A 20,345-nucleotide genomic window follows, 5' to 3' on the forward strand; every position below is an offset into this window, starting at 1 on the left:
AGACTGTAAAGCAACAGTAAGGTGCATAGAGTGCGACAGTGACCGACATCATGCCGCTATGCATCCTGGCCCACCACCTCAAGTCTACAGAAGGCCTACACCCCCACCAGACAATGGCGGGGAGGAAGAGGAACATGCTTGCGACAGCACAGCTATCTCGTCACACTGTACCCAGGTATGTGGTCCAGAGCAAATAGGAAGATCCTGCTCGAAGATCTGTCTGGTAAGGATATACCCTCAAGGTCAACGTGAGAAGGCAACCAACATGTACGTCATTTTGGACGATCAAAGCAACCGCTCGCTGGTGCGATCAGACTTCTTTGAGCTTTTCAACATCAAAGGCCAATCATTCCCCTACTCACTGAAGACTTGTTCTGGATTGGTTGAGACGTCAGGCAGAAAGGCAGAGGGTTTCCAGGTCGAATCGCTTGATGGACAGACTATCCTACCGCTACCACCTCTAATCGAGTGTAATGACATCCTCATCGATCGCTCTGAAATACCAACGCCTGATGCAGCCCGTCACCATCCTCACCTACGAAGGGTAGCGGCACACATACCAGGACTTGACCCCAAGGCGGAAATCCTCATCTTGCTGGGCAGAGACATTGTGAGGGTCCATAAAGTCCGACAGCAAGTGAACGGACCTCACAACGCCCCCTTTGCACAAAGACTGGATTTGGGATGGGTCCTGGTAGGAGACGTGTGCCTAGGGAACGCACACAAACCAGCCGTGAGCACGTTCAAGACAAGTGTGCTGGAGAACGGCCGACCCTCTATTCTCAGACCATGTGAAGGCTTCATGAAGCTGACTGAACATGTGTTCCACAGCAGGGAGCAAAAGAACGAACCACACAAGGCATCGTCGAAAGTTCTTGGATTAAAGGTCTTCAACGAGACTGAGTCCGACAACAAACCTGCCCCGTCCATAGAGGACACCATCTTTTTGGAAATCATGGACCAAGAAACGTATAGAGACACATCAAACAACTGGGTCGCTCCTCTCCCCTTTAGAGTTCCCCGTCAACGTCTATCGAACAACCGCGAGCAGGTGTTCACACGCTTCACCTCCCTGGAGAAGACGCTGCGGAGGAAAACTGAGATGAGAGACCAGTTTCTAGAGTTCATGAAGAAAATATTCGACAACAGACATGCTGAAGTGGCTCCGCCACTAGAGGAGAACGAAGAGTGTTGGTACCTGCCCACTTTCGGAGTCTACCACCCACAAAAGCCCGGAAGCATCCGCGTGGTTTTTGACTCCAGCGCAAAGTACTTCGGCACATCTCTAAATGCCGTTCTTCTGTCAGGCCCAGACCTCAACAATTCCCTCATTGGGGTGTTGATCCGCTTTCGCAAGGAACAGGTAGCAGTGATGGCCGACATACAGCAGATGTTCCACTGCTTTCTTGTCCGAAGAGACCACAGGAACTATCTGAGGTTTTTGTGGTACAGAGACAACGACATGTCCAAGGACATTATCGACTACAGGATGAGAGTCCATGTATTCGGCAACAGCCCGTCACCGTCCGTAGCCATCTACGGACTAAGGAGAGCCATCCACGAAGGTGCTCACAAACATGGAGAAGACACGGTCCAGTTCGTCGAACATCATTTTTACGTAGATGATGGGCTCATCAGTGTGCCAACTGAAGCTGAAGCCATCAGCCTCCTACGGAGAACGCAGGCCTCTCTCAGCGAATCGAATCTGAGGCTTCACAAGTTCGCCTCAAACAGCGAAACCGTCCTCCAGGCCTTTGCACCAGGGGATAGAGCAGTTCCGAAAGACCTCGACCTTAGCGGTGAAGCTACACCAGTGCAACGCAGTTTGGGACTGTTGTGGGAGACCACGACAGACACTTTCACCTTTGCAGTCTCAGAGCACAAGAAACCCTTCACTCGCAGGGGAGTTCTGTCGACAGTGAACAGCGTGTTCGATCCTTTAGGCATGGTCGCACCCGTGACTATTGAAGGCAAGGGTCTCTTGAGGGAACTCAGCGTCAACGCCTGCGACTGGGATGCTCCTCTCCCAGAACAAAAGCTGAAGCAATGGGAAGCATGGCGTGAGTCACTGCATGACTTAAGCAATCTGCATATCCCACGTTCATACACAGCAACGTCACTTCGAAATGCTGTACACACAGAGCTATGCGTTTTTTCCGACGCATCCACGAAGGCCATTGGAGCAGTGGCATATCTCAGGACCATTCAAGCTGAGGGACAGGTCGAAGTAGGATTCATTTTCGGAAAGGCTAAGCTGGCCCCACAGTCCGAACCTACAATTCCACGGTTGGAATTGTGTGCCGCAGTATTAGCCGTGGAAGTTGCCGAACTCATCCGAGATGAACTGGAGCTGAAATTTGATGCGACCAAGTTCTATTGTGACAGCAAGGTCGTGCTGGGATACATTCACAATCAAACAAAACGCTTCCATGTCTACGTTCACAATCGAGTCCGACGTATTCGTCAGTCCACAAGACCTAACCAGTGGTTCTACGTCAACACAGAGGACAACCCAGCTGACCACGCATCCAGGTCAGTTCCAGCGTCCCAATTGACAAAGACTATGTGGTTCACTGGACCGGCCTTTTTGCACAAACCAAATTCATCTGACACAGACTCAAGCCAGATGTTCGAACTCGTTAACTCAGAATCAGACATGGAAATACGACCCGAAGTGAGTAGTTTTCTTACTCAGACTCAGAACCGGGGCTTTACCGTCACGCGGTTACAGCGCTTTTCATGCATGCGCGCCCTTACCAGGGCTATCGCCCTACTCATCCATATAGCCGGCACTTACAGACACGACAAGTCCAGTGAGTGTAAAGGATGGCATCACTGCAACCTCCCACGTACTCCGGATGAGTTGCTCCAGGCGAGACACACCATTATCAGAGCCGCACAGGAAGATGTCTTTGCAAAAGAGCTCACGTCTCTTGAGCTTGGACACGCTGTATCCAAAAACAGTTCCCTTCACAAGCTCAGACCTGTTCTAGAAGGTGGTCTGATGCGCGTTGGCGGCAGATTAAAGCACGCTGACTTGAGTGCGCAAGAAAGAAATCCAATCATCGTGCCCAAGACCAGCCACGTTTCTTTGCTGTTGGTGCGACAGTATCATGAAGAGGTGAAGCATCAAGGCCGCCACCTCACTGAAGGGGCCCTGAGAGCAGCGGGCTTCTGGGTCATAGGGGGAAAACGACTAGTTGCCTCTGTCTTGCACAACTGTGTAGTGTGCCGAAAGTTACGCCGAAGAACAGAGGAACAGCTCATGGCAGACTTACCCCCAGAACGCTTGCACACATGCCCACCTTTCACCTATGTAGGGGTGGATGTGTTCGGACCATGGCAAATTGTCACCAGGCGTACAAGAGGAGGACAGGCCCAAAGCAAAAGGTGGGCAATGCTCTTCTGCTGCATGAGCTCCCGTGCCGTGCACATCGAGATCATCGACTCTCTAGATACGTCCAGTTGCATTAATGCATTGAGACGTTTCTTTGCCATACGGGGACCTGCAAAGCAGATAAGATCAGACCGTGCAACAAACTTTGTTTCCGCTGCAAAGGAACTGGGGCTAAGCCAACAAAAATCCGACATCACAGTGCAGAACTTCTTGAGTCAACATGGGTGCTCATGGGTGTTTAATCCTCCCCACGCGTCCCATATGGGAGGATCATGGGAACGTATGATAGGCCTGTCAAGACGGATCCTCGATGGAATCTTGCTCCAAGACCGCGTCCAACTTACCCACGACGTCTTGTGCACACTCATGATGGAAGTTACTGCGATAATCAATGCAAGACCTCTCGTTCCAGTCTCGACTGACCCAGAGTCACCGTTTGTACTGTCTCCTGCAATGATACTTACCCAGAAGGTTGGTGTTACTCCACCACCTGGAGACTTCACAGACAATGATCTTCTCAGCAGACAATGGAAACAAGTTCAGGTTCTCGCTGACAGATTCTGGCGTCGCTGGCGTCAGGAGTTCCTCCCCACTCTACAAGCTCGCCGCAAATGGGGAGATGTCCAACGAGACCTTAAAGAAGGGGACATTGTGCTCCTGAAGAATAGTCAAGCCGCACGTAACGCGTGGCCTATGGCAAGGATCACAGCTGTCTTTCCTGGGAGAGACGGCAAAGTAAGGAAGGTGGAACTCAAGACGGCGGACCAAGGAACTGTGAAGGTGTTCTTGAGACCAGTGTCAGAGGTCGTTCTTCTTCTGGCCAAAGACTGATGGTTCAGAGACATTCAATATAGTGACCTTTAAGGTCAGACGGGGAGTGTTCTGCCCTTTAGGCATTTAAGTTGAGTTTTTATGCATTTAACTCAGCATGCTTTCAGTTCATGCAGACTCTTATTTTGACATTGGTTTACTGAGCTAAAACAGGAAGTAGTTCATGCCGACTCTTATTTTGACGTTTGTTTACTGCGCTAAAACCGGAAGTAGGACGCTACGTAGAATTCACCACGTTAGATAACGCATTGGAAATTCAAACAGTCATCGCGCCAGAGAAAATACATCATGTTCGTTGACTCCCCAGCAGAAGCATCGCTTTTTCACTCTCTCGTCTTTCATCACTCATCTCATGTGTATGGATTCAGCACAATGTGAAGATAATAAATCTGCATAAGAGGAACTCAGGATGTCTTCATGTTTGTGAATAAGAGAGAGTTTAGCTCACTGTTTAGTTGGAGTTGCTACACCTCAGCGAGAACAGTACACGCATGTTTGGGCCTTTGTTGGTAAACGGCCATTCCTAAATACGTGATGTTGAACAGTGTACTGTGTGTCGTTTCCGTATTTGCATAGCGTAACACAAATGTTTGCTTGAAGTGTGCTCTAGAAATGTGTACACGGAACTTTGTTTGCTCTCAGGTCACACCCTTAACTCTCCCTACATGTCCCATCCACATAAAATTACCAGTTTCTTTCTTCTATTTACCCAGTGAGGATGCCATGGAGTACTCCAAAGACTTTGTCACTTCGGTGGTATTGGGAAAAGACCTGGTACCAAGGTATCTCTTGTACAGTGTCACGTGTACTGTGGTTACTTTGTTGTAGTATTACCACATTGACCGTATCTGTTGCTGGTGTCTTGTAGGCTCGGCCTGTCACAACTGGAGGGCTTCCGACGGCACCTTCTAGAAGTCTTGCAGAAAAGTAACAAGCCAAAGGTGACTTGATCTCTTCACACTGTAGAGCAGTGGTTCTCATCTGGTCTGGCTCCGGGACCCACCATCACCCCTTTTCAGTCAGCGCGTTCTAATTGCCGCGCTGACTGAAAACATGGACGGACGAGCCGGAAAAAAAACCGACACTCCGCTGCATTAGAAAAAGTCCCTTCAAAATAAAATCACAGGATGAATTTTTTTATTTATTTTTTAAAATAATTTTTATTTTCCCATGCACCCACTACAAACGGGTCCGCGACCCACCAGTTGAGAATCACTGCTGTAGAGGATGTCGGCCAGATAGACTAGTGGACCTGCTGTAAAAATCAATAAGAAACAAAATAGGAAAATGAAATAGTAGGTAGCCTCTGCCGCCATGCAGTAATTAAGGGGAATTGGGTTAAATAAATAAATAAAAATGAAAAAAACTGCAGTCTTCCACACAATCATTAAGATTCAGAATTCATGTTGCAGCACTAAAATGCATTTTTCTTTCCAACAGTGGAGGATAATTGCGGGAGGCACCAAATGCATCCCCAAATCAGAGCTTCCAGTAGAGGCTGATGACCCGCAGTCGCAGCCAGCAGCACCGCCCAGCAGTCGCATGTGGCTCCACCCCAGTGACCTCAGCATTGCCCTTTCAGCCTCCACCCCCCTTTATCCTCCTGGCAGGATCATCCATGTGGTGCACAACCATCCTCCAGAGATGTGGTGAGAACTACAGCAGATACATCTCTTTTTTTTTTTTTTCTTCCTGTTACGCCTCCCTAAGAATCCAGCAGCGATATCAGTCATCGGTTGAGTGGTATTGCCCCTTAAAGCTTGATAGTCCAAGACATACACTTAAACCACACAACTTCACCGCACAAATGGTGAAGTGGTTATGTAACAGAAGCGTGGACAAGGTTACACTCAAAGACAGTCTTTGTGTAAATCGTTTTTCACCTGTTACAAAAGACCTTGCAGCTCAGTGGGAAATAGTGTACATTGCATACTAGGGACACTACGTGTTTATAGATTGTCTAATATTATTTATTTTTTTCTTTTTCTTTTACATTTCTTTTTCTCTAATCCTATGTAGAAATGCACTTATTGTAAGTCGCTTTGGAAAAAAGTGTCAGCTAAATGACATGTAATGTAATAATCTTCCTGTATCTGTACACTTTTTTTCAAACCTGGTTTGTTTAATGTTGGACTGTGTGGAATACGTTTAGAGGGGGAATATGAACACATAAAAATGCTGTTGTCAAACACCCTGCATCAGCTGTGCTCTTCTCCACGGCCAGAATACACTTCAGTTATCTGATAAATAACAGATAGGTGTATCTAGAGGTGAGATGATAATAACAGCTGTGAAAGAACATTTTTTTGTCTTGATTCTCTTCAAGTCAAGTTAGATAACAATGTTCAATCAGGGTGAACTCAAAGGGAGTCCACGAAGGTGCAAAGTTTGGATCTCTAGTTTGCAGAAGTTCACTGCTACTGCAGTGACTCGTAGTGTGTAGCTTTGAAATCTTTAACCACCTTCTGCAAGCTGGTGCAAAACAACCGGGTATAAGTGGTTCAGCCAGTATGTCCTAACAATGACAACAACATTTCAAATATTGAATGAAAAAATTATGAAAAAGAACACTGCCAAGCTGCTGGTTAGTTTTTCTTTGTTTTTCTTCACTCACCTCCATATTCTTCTCGCTAAACTTTAAATCATTGTTAATTACGGCATCTGAGCTAGTTAGCTTTCTGCTCAGATTTGCTCAAGTTATTTCTGATTTCTGAACTGAGCTAAAGTCTGCCAAAAAAACCTGCTACTCAGTGGTGTGATGGCCTCGATTATGCTTCTCCCATTTAGCTGTTGGCAAATCAACATGTGTGTTAAATTTGTACCTCATCGTGATAGACAGACTCTCTTTCTTTCACTGTAGCTGTGGCCAGGAGGAGCCAACCTACTCGGCTCTATGGGGGGACAACAAGGCCTTCGACGAGGTCATCATCTCACCTGCCATGCTTAATGAGCACATGCCTCATATGGTGATGGAGGGCCTAAACAAGGTCTGTTTCATCATCATCAGCAGGGGTTGTTTGGGAAATATTTTTTTATCTTTTCATTATTTTCAACACTGGATAACTGAGTTGGTGGACAAGTGTGTGTTTGAGAATCCATTGCAATTAAAAACAAAAAATCAAATACATTCACAAATATTTTTAAGGACTGTTCATTTTTTTTAAATTATATATTTTAAGTAAACCTAAAGACCTGATTCTAAGCTTTGGCTGTGTTTCAGCTAAAATTTGAAATATTTATTAAATCCTGTTAAATTATTCATTATTGTCTTACACAGTAACTTATTTTAATGCTCGCTTGTGCTGGCAGTAAACGCCATTAGCTTTTAAGAGGCTATGGGATTTAACGAGAGTAGAATGACAAACAAACATTCAATCACAGCTGAACATTCATTTTAGAAATGTGAAATGGTCCAATGTCACCCTGCTATCTTCTGGAATAGAAACATCCTTGGGTTATCTAGCCACACAGCCAACTACATGGCATATCAATTAATTAAGGATATTTATTTCTGGAACTTTCAAAATTCTAAAGAAAGCTTTTAAAAAAAACTGGTGATACATTATAATCCATCTCATCATTGAATATGGCATCAAAGTGACAAGCAAAAACATGTTGATGTGATTTATTTGTTGCAAAGATGGAAATACCAATAGTATTCATCTTAAGTCTTTTTGAGGTTGATTCCTACCTCGTGGTCAATTTTTGCATGTAATCCTTTAACACATGACTCACCTCACCTTGTTTTTTTCTTCCAGTCTCAAAGCATGGGGGCTACTCACTCCTGGTGTCACGGTGGTCTTAATTGGTGTAATTTTCAGGACCAGGCAATGAACATCTGTATTTATAACAGGGTGTTGACTTGTATGTTTGCATGTGGCGGATCCACTGTGAGGACTGCACTTTCTTTGTTGTTTTTTAACTTGGTTTTGCATTTATATTTGTGGCTCAGCCTTATGTCGCTGTGCTTCCGGATGGATGATAATCAGTTTTGTATGTATGTGTGTGTATGATACCTCTGGTGTCTCTGCAGGTCCTGGACCCATTAGGTCTCGTGTCTGAGCAGGAGATCTCAGGACTGGAGGAACTGGAAGCCACTCAACCCACCAACAACACATCTGTGGTCATAGCCTCGCAAACAGAATTAAACTCTAGTCCCCATTCCTCTGATTCTTCCCTCCTCGCCATCACAGATGTGCCTTTCGCTGCCTCCCACACAGGGAGTGAGGCTGTCTCCGTCCCTCTGTCTGCAGTTGATTCCTCTTCTTTTTCAGATGCAGAGTCTGTTCTTCCTCCTCCACCTCTGATGGACTGTGCTTCTGTCTCAGAGCCGTGTTCGGTCCCTCCTCTTTCTAACAGTCCCTCCAACTCTCTTTTGGGAGCCCTCTCAGTTGCAGAAGACGCAAGCGTTGCACCTCAAACCCGATCCGATGCACACGATTCTCACCTTCCCGTAGATCAGATTTCTGTTTCTGTTTCTGAGATTCCATCTGATCAATCTAACTGCGCGCACATAGAAAATCATTCACTGGAGATAGTGACATCATGTAGGTCTTCGCAAAAACAAAAAGGCTGTGGTTTACAAGTGCCCAACAGTCCTTCTGATACTCTTGTATAGACTTGTCGATTTCACAGTATTAGACATTTTAGCTTTTTAGCATAACACCTATAACAATTTTATCAAATCTTTAAAGGAAACAATACATTGTGCAATGTTCAAAAACTGTCAGTGTTACTTTAAATATTGTTACTGTGGCCAGACTGATGAAATGACACCACACCCAAGAGATTCAGTATTAGAATTAGTTTGCCTGATTGTAAAAATAAGGGTTTGGTGTTCATTTTTAGAAAAAGGCCTCCTTGAATGACTGGTATTACTATTTTAATTAAAAATTAAAAAATGACGCAAAGCATCTCCACTGTTATAGTAGTTTAGCAAAACTGGTTCCTTCCTTTTGCTTTTTCCAGTTGCACATAAAAGCTGGTGACTGGGTGCCACAAGTCCAGGCAAGTAGTTCAGATTCCAGTCCAAGGCGAGGAATGTGTGCACAATGACAACAATGTGATGCAGTAAATGTCATCACTAAATAGACCCTGGAATACATTGCTGGTCTATAATGCATAAAAAGTACAAAAAGATCTTTTAAACTGTAGAGTCAAAATATCTTCTTACAGAGCTGCATGAGTCCGAAACACGCCTGCACTCTCTCTCTCTCTCGTTAATGACATTCGACATTCAGCTTTGCTTAAATCAAGCCTTCATTCTATTCCATTCCTCTCACAGCTAACATACACGTTTTCTTTGTATGCAAGTAACCATGGTAACCTAATTTCTTCCACAGTAACTGCTCTTTCTTCCTTCTTGGCTGGCTTTTTCAGTAGACGCAGCTCTTCTTTCCTTCTTCTTTTTGTCTTTTGAAAGCACATATTTAGGCTTTCCTCAATAATCCCTTCAAGAAAGTGTCACTTACTCATAGGCAGCAGATGGCGTATCGAGGGGGGACAATAGTGTCAACATGGGGTATTCTGCTCGTCTCCACTGCACTGCTGTGAAATCGATGCCACATATTCAGAATTTCACCTTATTACTCTCTTGGTGTTGTAAAGAGCCTCACTTAACAAGACATGTGCTTCATTAAATTATGTACATTGAATCATTTCCATGGCTGAAGGGGTTTCAGAACATCAATGCATAATGGAAAACTCCATGCATGAACTTTAAGTACAGATTTCGGTCTCTGGTTAATCAGTGTGCAGGTATGCAGTCTCGTGCTTTGCTTTGTCATTGTGGATGTTTTAAAATGGGTTGGTGCCAAATATTTGCTGCACTTTATCACTCACAGCCATCCTGTCCTCGTGTACCATCAGACACACTCACCCATGTAACATCATCATGTTTTGTGTGATCTGTAACCACCTGCATAACCCAAACATTATAAACATGGTGTTTGTTTAGTCGCAATTTAGCTCTGTCCCTTTGGTTTTCAGCCTTAGTTATCGATTTTGTTGCCATTGTTGCTTGAATAGTATGTTGTTTTTTGTGTGTTTTCATGTGGTCTCACTGCTTCTATCTACCATAATATGCTTCCACCAAGTATTTAAACTCATTAAAGTAAGCCAAATACATTTGCTCGTGTGTTGATGTGATTTGCTGTTACTTTACATTTTTAACAGTTATTAACACCGATAAGATTTTGTGAGACAGGGACTTTATCTTATAAGTAGCGTGTGTGTTGATTTCTACACCGTAAATTGCCAGAAGATTATACAAATCAATCTACTTTTCCTACATTTCCTTTATTAATTATTATTCCACATGTTGTCAAAAAAAAAGAAGTAAATGTTCTTTCTCTGTTATCTGAGATTCTTCTGCATCAAATAGCCAAGAAAAACTCTGTTTGGTTCGCAAAACTAGGCCAGCAAAATAAATCTCGTTTTATTCTTGCAGTTAAGTCATTGTAACTTAATGCAGTAATTATTGTGTTCATGTGGGTTCTCAATGCACATCCTCCCTCCTCTATTGCTGTCGTCATGCCTATATCTGTCAAGTCATGCGTCTGTACACCTTTGTGATTGTGGCAGGTGCTGGAGAACTACAACAAAGGGAAAACGGCTTTGCTGTCGGCAGCCAAGATCATGGTGAGCCCCACTGAAGTGGACTTGAACCCAGAGAGCATGTTCGTGGATACGTCAACGACTCAGCAGCCGACGCCTACAGCCCACCACCAGAGGAACAGCAGTGTTCGGTTAGTACACCAGGGGACACTGTGGGCGTGTTGGAGCCTTAAAATATACATGAAAACAGTTTGTTGGATCCTCTCTATGTTGAGTTTCACCTTTTAACTATCATAAACTGTAGGGGTAATCATGGGGACTAAACAATACTACTGCTACTAACTGCCACTTTATTGTTTTCTCAAAATTGTCATTTCTGTCTTAAAAAAAACAAAACAAGACAAAAAACATTGTTACGGTAAGCAATGCATGCTAATACTAATTTTGCATAATGTGATCCCTTCTCTCATGCACGCATGCACGCTGACCGCAGAGCTGTTGGTATGGTAGTATTCAGTTCCCACCTCGCCCCCTCTGGTTTAACTCCTTCTAGTTTTTTTAATTGACGTTTTCTCTCTAGACAGGGACTTTGATAAAGAGCACTAGGATACACTCCTCTTTCTTCAATCTATGTAATGTTTTTCTGGTGTGCACCTAGTCCGTAGACTCCAGATATGATTTACATACTAACACCTTTCCGGTTTTTTTCATCTTTAACCCACCGCAAGTTATTTTCACCCATTTTTGATGTTTGTCTTGTAATTCCCTTCCTCTCCCTGTCACTACCCTGCAACCCCTGCTTCTCTTCTCCTGTAGCTCGTGTGCCCAGTCTGAGATTTCTCTGGACGGTTTCGCTGAGTGCCCGCCTCCCCCGGTGCCCGTAGTGCTGCGTGGAGCGCGGGAGCGCCTGACAGTGGAGCTGAGGGACCGCAAAGCACCGCTGGCTATCATGGAGAGCCTCTCGGATGCCGAATCCCTCTATAGTCTGGATTCTCGACGCTCTTCGGCTGCTCTGAGGGGTTCGCCGATGCTGAGTAGCCTGCCGTTCCCTTTGGACGCCCCGATCCCCGAGGAGAACCCGTCTCTGAGCTCTCGCACTGAACTTCTGGCTGCCGACTGCCTGTGCCAGGAGACGCCGGAGCACCTCGGGGAGGTTGGGCCCTTCTTTAACCCACTGGATTCCAGATCTACCCCGGATTACTCCATGCGGCTGTCTCCTACCACGTCCCACTACGGCGGGAACCGTTCCCCGGCTCTGCGAAATCAGAGCGTCTTGGCTCAGCCCTTCAAGCCGGAGCTGAACGCCAACCAAAAAATAATTCTCGATGGGGATGCCCAACAAATACCCGGTGTCTACAGCCCAGGGAGCACTCCTATCTTTCCACTCAGCCCGCAGATTGGTTCTAGACCAGCGGATGGAGATGATGAAGATTGGGAGCTGGAGATGGCAGAGAACCAGTTATGTGCAGAGACCAGACCGCTTGCTTCCTCTCCACCCCAACTATCCAATGGCAACCCCAGCCAGGCCGTGCTGGAGTTCGCCCAGTACTTAGACTCTCTATTCAGGCTGGACGGCAGTAGTTCACCACCTTTGGAGCTGTCGGACGGGGAGTCAGAGTCAGGCCGGGGCTCCTTTGGGCAGGGAGAATGTCTTGGAGATGGACAGCCATTGGATGATAAACAACTCCTGGCCAGAGCAACAATGGAGCCTAACCTAGTCCCTAAGCCCCCACGCACTTTTGCCGGATCCGCTGACCCGTCTTCAGGCATCTCTTTGTCCCCCTCTTTCCCTCTCTCGTCGTCTGAGGAGCTGAACGACCTTTCCCCCGGCGAGGGCGCCCTGCCGGCCACGCACTCCCTACGGACCTCTAGCCCTTGCCACTGTCCCGAAGAGGACACACTGTCATCGATGGTGTAGTGTGCTCCCACGACTCCAATGTCCTTTGCTCTGGGTTGACAGGTGCAGTCATTCAAAATGTACAACATATCACGGTAGGTGCATGCGATGGAATGCAGTCACTCATTAGAGATCCAATGACAGGACACAAGTGATTTCCATTCTTCAGGTGATGCCAGTGAACGCTGTTTATAGCATTTTCACACTATTGCAATGACTAAGAAAAGAAGAGACCTCTCTCTGCATGCCAGTGGGCCGTACTGCTTTTGGGTGAATACAAATAACTGTAGCTTCACAACGCCATTCCGAAACAATGTCGTCTCACCCACGTAGGGACGCGTCACAGCAGATCCCCATACTGAACAAAATCAAAGAGAGAATACACAACTGAGCAGGGGTTCAAAGAAACGAGCAGCGTAGAAGAGGTTAGCATAGGCACATCATCTGGGTTGGTCCGGCACCCTCAGCGGCTATGGACATTTTGTCCAGCTTTTTTTTTTTTCTTAAATCAGGAATGTGAAGATGAACATATTCATCAATCAATTGAAGTGAGAAGACATTGTGAAATGTTCCTCAGGTCTACAAAGAATTGACTTGTGAGAAAGAGAGTAAGTGTGTTACATTGGTGAGAATTCATGTGTCTTAAAAATGTAGTGATTGTGACAAAGTTATTACAGAAGCCTATGGATGTTTTTGAGTCTTTTGGTTACTCTTTATAGTGCATGAAGTCTTTTTTTTCAGAGAAAATGTCAAGAAACCACTTAGATTGACATTTGGATACTCTTGCCCACATCCTATTGCTCAATTTCCCACCAAAATATTTGCCAAAAAAAGAAATACATTGTATGCCAAATGTATTTATGAGCTGTAGTTTTGTACACGTATAGGGATATTGCTTTATTTACACAAGCTAAGTTCATTACCTCCTTCCCATTCTGTTGGTTCCCATGTAGACTGTTACACAGCAACACCAAGAGAAAAACACTGCCATGGCTTTCATCTGGAAAACACAACCTCAGTATCCCGGCCAATAGTAGTCCTAGTCTCATAACTACTGTACCTTTCCTTTTGGAGGGGTCTTAGCAATGAGCCCAGTTCAGAGTAAGCATGCTTTATGCGTTTCACAGTAGCACGGCTGGTATAGAAATGTCTCGTCATTGAGTCATAGTAAATATGATCTTAACATGTTCAGAAATAATAATAATATATGTAAACACCAACATTATACAGGCTTATTAAATGCCTGGGTCACCAGACAGGACCAAACTGTGTACTCTAAAAATGTCCCAGGATCTTGTGTCTTTAGTTCTCAAGGTGCTCTCGGTCATCTTGGACGTCCAGGTGTTTGCTTCCCTTTAATGTGGTTCATCTCAAACATCCTCGATGGGCTGAATGAATGAATGGGCTCAAACCTCACATATGCCAATTCTAATACTGTACGTGGCATACAATCTTCCATATCACTTTGGGTGTAACAGGTGGCTCACAATTTGCATTATTTATTACAGTTAATGTTGTTATCAATTTTATTGCTATATTTGATGGTATTATTATCCTTAATGCTCTTGCAACAGATTGGTTTGATGTTAGTGGTTTTTATCTCAGTTTTTTAAGGACAGTGTGGGAAACTTTTTAGACTTTATCCAAATGTAAGGAGTTCTATATTTCAGCTTTTTTTCTGTCCGAGTTTAAAGTGATTTGACAGTCTACAATGACATATACAATACAACAATACGCTCTTTTTACAAATGTTTCATGGTGGTGGGACATCTTGCTCACAGTGACCTCTGGTGCTAGGCCACCATCAAGCCTGGAGTCACCATAGTAATCGGCACAGCCTCTCTTTTTGGATTAAGATATGTTGTGATTACTCACGGCAGACAGTTCCAGCCAGTTTACAGTCTGACAATATTCAAGTCCTGCTGCCAGTCCCAGTAGACCCTCACAAGATACACTTACGGTTGCGCTAGCAACTTCCTACTTTTGGTAACTTTGCTTGCAGCCGATCATAAACTAAAACACTGCTAAAAGAAAGCACTATAATACTTTTTACCATGATGTGTACAGCACCATGTTCTATGTGTAATTTAGTATGCAGATATCTATTTAAAAAAGATGAATTAGAATCACGCAGGAAACAACTATATAACAATAAGGAGGTGATGAATATATTAAGAGATGTCAGAATTTACTTTATCTGAAAGTTATTTATTCAAACTATTGGCAGATTTACAAATTGGTCTATATTGAAAGAAGAATAATTCAACTGTGTCTTGTCCATATTTACCTGGTTTGCTTCCTCTCCTTTCCTGCCCCACAATGAGAATGTATTAAATCTCCTCCCCACTGCCCTGCCTGTAATAGAATAAACTACAAACCATGAAAGTAACTAGAAATTCTGTCATACCTTTTTCTTGATGTATTGCTAATATACCAGTGTTTGCATTAAGATGGCTCCCTTACAGTTTAGCCTTAGTATCATAGAGGATAATGCAGCGAGGAACCCTACGGCCGTCGGACGAAGCGTTTGCAAGTCAGTGGTCGTTAACCGCGTGGAGCAACGCCAGGAATGCCGCTTTGCAAACTTTATCTTTGACATTATCATGGTCTTAGGCCTTTATGTCAACATATAACCAGGAGCTTCTGATGTACCATTAATAACTAAAGCCTCTCAGAATACCATACATGAGCCAATTTCCTTCAAATCTCAATCACCAGACTACATTTTGTCATTTTCAGATTAGATTTAAAAGGAAACAATCAATACTTTCATGACCATTCCACTTCAGGCAGAGAGTACAATTCACGAAGGTGTCACTTGGGGATAATCAGGACATTCTGATGTACCATCCCAAAATAAAAGCCTCTCTAAATATTGATTGGTATGGACTTTGGGGAAGTCAATACTGTAGGAAAACCTTCGCAACAAGGAGAAAACCCATTAAAACACCTACACTAGTGGAGGAGAGGGGGGGGGGGGGTACCACACAGCTGCCGATGACTCGGTGACCAGATCCCACGGACTATACCGAACGAGATCAACTCACTGTGAGTAACGCGTGGTTTGTACCGTGAGTAAAGCACGAGGTAAACACGATGCTTGGTTCCCGGTGTGACTGAAGGGTTGCCGTGTCTGGATCTGATCGTTAACCAAGACTTTGTTTTGTATGTGTTTTCTTGGAAACCGGAGCGTTGCGTGAATGGATCTATTTCTGAAATTACAGAAGGGATGTTTTCACTCATGCCTTCTCTGCAGCTGCTGTAAGTGCTATTTTGGCAGGTGAAAGTAAAATCGATGCATTGATTGATTGCCATTGACAGTTTAGGCTAATTATAGTACAAAAAGTGGACATATTATTAATTGTTACGTGTTAATTCTTTGTATCCGGGTCGTTTTTTTGTCCTCCACAGACCTCTAAATGCAAATTCATTGATAACAATCAAAGATGATGCGTTCGCTGGCCTTCCACATCTAGAATATTTGTGAGTATTAATTGATGAACCTGCATGTTAAATGACCATCTGTAGTTTTTCTGATAGTATTCAAAATTGAATACAAAAAAACCCGAAAAACCTGACAAAATACCTGACCAAACAAAGATTACGTTGAAGGTCTGTATGACGTCATACCCTGATCACTTCTCCTCCTTTTGCCCCACCCTTTAATCTCCTAAACCTTCTAATTTAATCCCTCTGAACAGATTCATTGAAGGGAACAAGAATGAATTGATCAGCAAAAATGCCTTTTCGCGGACTGCGAGATCTGACTCATCTGTAAGTCTGCTGACATTCTCTTAACCACGTAGCATCTGCAGCACTGACGTCTCACTATAACAAAGAGTGACTGACACATTTTTACATTGTTCTGGTAACACTATGTTTCTGATTTAGATCGCTTGCCAATAACAAGATGAGGTTTCTGCCAAGAAACCTGTTTTTTGACTTGGATTCTTTGCTGGAACTGTGAGTAAGCTTTATTGCACTATTTGGAGGTGTTGGAGGCAGGATATCTTATTGTGAAAGGCCAGCATTGTTCATTTTTGCGACTTTTTAGAGCAAAACAAACTATGGGGATTAACAGGATAAGTTTGTTAGGCTTGATTATGTTTACATCAAATATCTGATAAGATACGCAATGAAAAGAAAACCCACTTTCTCATCAGTAGTCGTTCTGATGAAGTTCTGTGTGTACGCATGAATATGTAAAAAAAAGCTATAATTTGCTTCAGATGCTAATATAAGGAGACTCTTTCCTGAACCGTATCATGATCAAGATCCTATACATATTTTTTTCAACAAGCTTAGAAATGAAATGACAAAAACATTATTTTTCCATTCTCTCTATACTCTAATTATAATACATTAAAACTATAATAAGGATGTCAAAAGCAGTAATTGAGAGCGTGAGTCTGATAAGAGTGTATTGATAATGCAGAATATATACGTATCAATGATTAAGGATGGAGTTGATTCTCAGATCTTTCAAAGGTTAAACGTGGAGGTGATTGGACACTTTACTGCAGTCTAAAGGCTCTGTGAAATGAAAAATGAAATACACTTTAGTACTTCTCAGATTTATTTTCTGATTTTATGTGATTACGTAAAAGGATCCTGTTTAAAATCTGTACTTTGTGTGGATTTTTGGTCATTTTAAGTCATTTTGAAAAAAAAATGGTCATTTAGAGTAATATTGCAAACTTCAGTCTGCATTATTGGTGAATTATACCTTTTCTTGTAAAAACAATTTTACAAATCAGTTCATTTTCAGAAATTAACTTGTAATTACTGGGCAAGTGAAACATTTGTAAATTGTTAATTAAGTTGTTCATACTGTCAGTCAAGTCAGTGGCAGGAGCTACATTCCTGTGTTCTAAACCTGATTTGCATGTGGAATCGTGGAATGTTCTGTAGAATAATGGTAGAATTCCATGGAACTCACCTCAGATTCTCTGGTGGAATCCTCGGCGCCTATAAACCAAACGCCCACAAGAATCGATCATTTCAGCTCAGTCAACAGATCACAGCGGCCACATTGACCCGAGCTCCCCGATTTCCAACCATTCTCCTTTCAACACAAAGAAGAAACAAGTGAGTTACCAGCAAAGCTGCACTTTAAACCATTCATCTAAACATTTAAAACGCTTCAAGCCTTGATTTGACAAAAATGTCAAAACCTGAATCTAATTTCAGTTTTTATTGTTGTATAGTTTAATAGACCGTCTATGTGTGTATTGGCTCACTGATAAGGAGGACAAATATGCTGTTTATTGTATTTTCTGGCTCTCATTAATTCCTTCACTTTATTGTTCATGGTGACAATACACAACATCCAAGCAAATTCTTATCAATGCGTGTTGCTGATGATTCGCCCCTTTGTGTTTTACACCTTTTTCCAGAAATGGAAATACTAAGAGACGCCATCCTCAGAAGAACCCTTTGCACCGAGGAGGCACCACAAGCTGCTCCCGGCTTGCTGCAAAGGTACGTTAGTATTGTGTGTTCTCCACCAATGAACGAGTCGCCGCTAACGTCCTGCACATCTTTTAGGATCTTCAGGTATCTCAACCCCTGGGGTCAACCTCCCACGGTGACCCAGGAACATCTGCAGGAGGCACCACTGCAGGATGACTCAACCCACCCGGACACAAACCCAGAGACCGAGGAGGCACCACAAGCTGCTCCCGGCTTGCTGAAAAGGTACGTTAGTATTGTGTGTTCTCCACCAATGAACGAGTCGCCGCTAACATCCTGCACATCTTTTAGGATCTTCAGGTATCTCAACCCCTGGGGTCAACCTCCCACAATGACCCAGGAACATCTGCAGGAGGCATCACAAGCTGCTCCCGGCTTGCTGAAAAGGTACGTTAGTATTGTGTGTTCTCCACCAATGAACGAGTCGCCGCTAACGTCCTGCACATCTTTTAGGATCTTCAGGTATCTCAACCCCTGGGGTCAACCTCGCCCGGTGCAGAAAGACTCAATCTTCAGAAGGATCTTCAGGTATCTCAACCCCTGGGGTCAAAAAACCCCAAACCAGGGAGTCAGGGGTGGACAAAACAAGACCAAAAAGATGAAAAAAAGGTTCAAAATCAAACTGATGATGATGGGACTCAAATACGGCTGGAGAACAAAGAGCATGTATTTCCTCCTCCTGTTTCTGTTTGCTGGTGGTGAGTCTTTGCTTCACTTATTGCTCTTACTGGCGTCGCTGTGTCCGTCTCCTTTCTGAATGTCCCTGCTTTGTGTCCCCTCAGGAGTGACACAGCACCTCCACCTCAGCAACCAGCTACAAGACGCCCGGCTGCAAATAACCACCCTCACGCAGCTGATGGGCCGATTGAGTCCTGTCGCAGACACAATGGCCAACTTCGCCCAGGAGTCGCAGGGTGAGTCCTCGCCTCTGCCTTCATCATCATCATCAGCGTCATCGTCTCGTCAGGTTTGACGCGTTGTGGTTTGTAACTTTGTATTCGTGTCCCTTACTTGCAGGAGCCAGAGTCCTCCACACCTTGTCCTCAGACACGTTCCGGACCTCGATACAAGACAAAATAATGGACCAGCTGCTCTCCTGGGTCACCACCTCCACCGACCACCAAAGAATCATCCAGGTAGGAAGGTCTTATCATGAACGAACGCGGAGACACCGGTCGTAGCGGATGGCCTGCGTGCCCTGAACCTCGACTCTTTGTCTCTCCTCAGGACCACTCAAGGTCGCACCCCGGAGAGTGCTGGTGCTTCGCGGGGGCCAAGGGACACGCCGTCGTCTCCTTGTCGCATCCCGTCGAGGTCACGCACATCACAATCGGTCACATCACAAAAAGGCAGTCACTCACCGGGGAAATCAACAGTGCGCCGAGGGAGTTCTCCATCTACGTAAGTCAGAAGATTTCCTGGACGCGTCCCACCTGCTCGGCGCCGTTGGTCCGTCCCTAAAAAAAGTATTTTTTTCCGTCTCCTCCAGGGATTGGTGCACGACAACGACGAAGGCATCCACCTGGGGAGCTTCGCGTACAGCAAGAACGGCCTGAGCTCCCAGACCTTTGAGCTGCCTGTGAGTGTGTCAGAGGTCAAGCAGAGCAGCACGCATGACCTCTGCTGCTAGTAGATATGTTCACTATAACAGACTGAGGTGGAGTCGCAACCTGAACCAGGTCTGCATCTCCGCCACGAAGCGCCACGCCCTTCATTTACGTGTGTTTCTCTCTCGTCTCTGACCAGGTCCCAGTCAAAGATTTCTTCAGCCACGTCAAGCTGGAGATAAAGACAAACTGGGGGGATGAAGACCAAACGTGCCTCTACAACTTCAGGGTGCACGGGTATCCGGTGTCTGGTTAGGGTGTAGAAGGTCGACCAACCCTGAACCGAACAAATGAGATGTCATCAAATAGAATACATAAATATGTGATCATGGGTATGCATAAATAGATGTATTAGATGACATGTTCACAGATGTGTTCGGGTTGGTTTGCCTTCCCACGTGGGTTTTCTCCGGGTTCTCCGGTTCGCCCCAACACACCAAGCATTGTTTGGTTTACAGTTGGCAGAAGAGGATTAGGTCTTTTGGGGTTTTCTCCGGGTTCTCCGGTTCACCCACATTAATACCCAACATTATTGGGTTCACAAAAAAAAATGTTTAGTTTATAATAATAAATATTTGGAAATTTA

General features: G+C 44.4%; 2 protein-coding genes across 6 annotated transcripts in view; both read left to right on the forward strand.

Moving 5' to 3' along the window:
- dagla (diacylglycerol lipase, alpha) overlaps positions 1-15,094 on the forward strand; it is a 35,419-nt gene extending 20,325 nt beyond the window's left edge. Inside the window, exons 15-21 of one of the 2 annotated variants that reach the window (XM_037451008.2) lie at positions 4,942-5,010; positions 5,097-5,169; positions 5,669-5,877; positions 7,089-7,215; positions 10,811-10,974; positions 11,184-11,201; positions 11,600-15,094. In XM_037451008.2, the coding sequence (XP_037306905.2) occupies positions 4,942-5,010; positions 5,097-5,169; positions 5,669-5,877; positions 7,089-7,215; positions 10,811-10,974; positions 11,184-11,201; positions 11,600-12,701 (1,762 nt within the window). In that variant the 3' untranslated portion in view covers positions 12,702-15,094. The remainder of the gene's footprint in view (positions 1-4,941; positions 5,011-5,096; positions 5,170-5,668; positions 5,878-7,088; positions 7,216-10,810; positions 10,975-11,183; positions 11,202-11,599) is intronic. The other variant, XM_037451015.2, reaches the window with a different exon arrangement.
- A 617-nt stretch (positions 15,095-15,711) lies between these two features.
- LOC119224527 (uncharacterized) lies at positions 15,712-20,345 on the forward strand. 4 transcript variants are annotated; one of them, XM_062562012.1, is made up of 12 exons: positions 15,712-16,454; positions 16,572-16,643; positions 17,625-17,768; positions 18,077-18,161; positions 18,228-18,377; positions 18,444-18,539; positions 18,606-18,850; positions 18,935-19,066; positions 19,170-19,288; positions 19,380-19,553; positions 19,642-19,731; positions 19,899-20,345. In XM_062562012.1, exons 4-12 carry the CDS (start codon positions 18,079-18,081, stop codon positions 20,013-20,015), a joined length of 1,206 nt encoding a protein of 401 aa, XP_062417996.1. In that variant the 5' UTR covers positions 15,712-16,454; positions 16,572-16,643; positions 17,625-17,768; positions 18,077-18,078; the 3' UTR covers positions 20,016-20,345. The 4 variants fall into 4 exon arrangements, with proteins under 4 accessions (XP_062417996.1, XP_062417997.1, XP_062417995.1 ...); XM_062562013.1 differs by having other exon boundaries at positions 15,712-16,643; XM_062562011.1 differs by lacking the exons at positions 15,712-16,454; positions 16,572-16,643; positions 17,625-17,768 and having other exon boundaries at positions 17,901-18,161; positions 18,237-18,377.

Source organism: Pungitius pungitius, chromosome 4 (genome assembly GCF_949316345.1).
Source record: "Pungitius pungitius chromosome 4, fPunPun2.1, whole genome shotgun sequence".
In the NCBI taxonomy this organism is placed as follows: domain Eukaryota; kingdom Metazoa; phylum Chordata; class Actinopteri; order Perciformes; family Gasterosteidae; genus Pungitius; species Pungitius pungitius.

Coding starts and splice junctions, on each gene's coding strand:
- LOC119224527 (XM_062562010.1), top strand. CDS start 18,028: ATGCGTGTTGCTGATGATTCGCCCCTTTGTGTTTTACACCTTTTTCCA. Junction 18,378..18,443: donor GCTCCCGGCTTGCTGAAAAG/GTACGTTAGTAT, acceptor CACATCTTTTAG/GATCTTCAGGTATCTCAACC. Junction 18,540..18,605: donor GCTCCCGGCTTGCTGAAAAG/GTACGTTAGTAT, acceptor CACATCTTTTAG/GATCTTCAGGTATCTCAACC.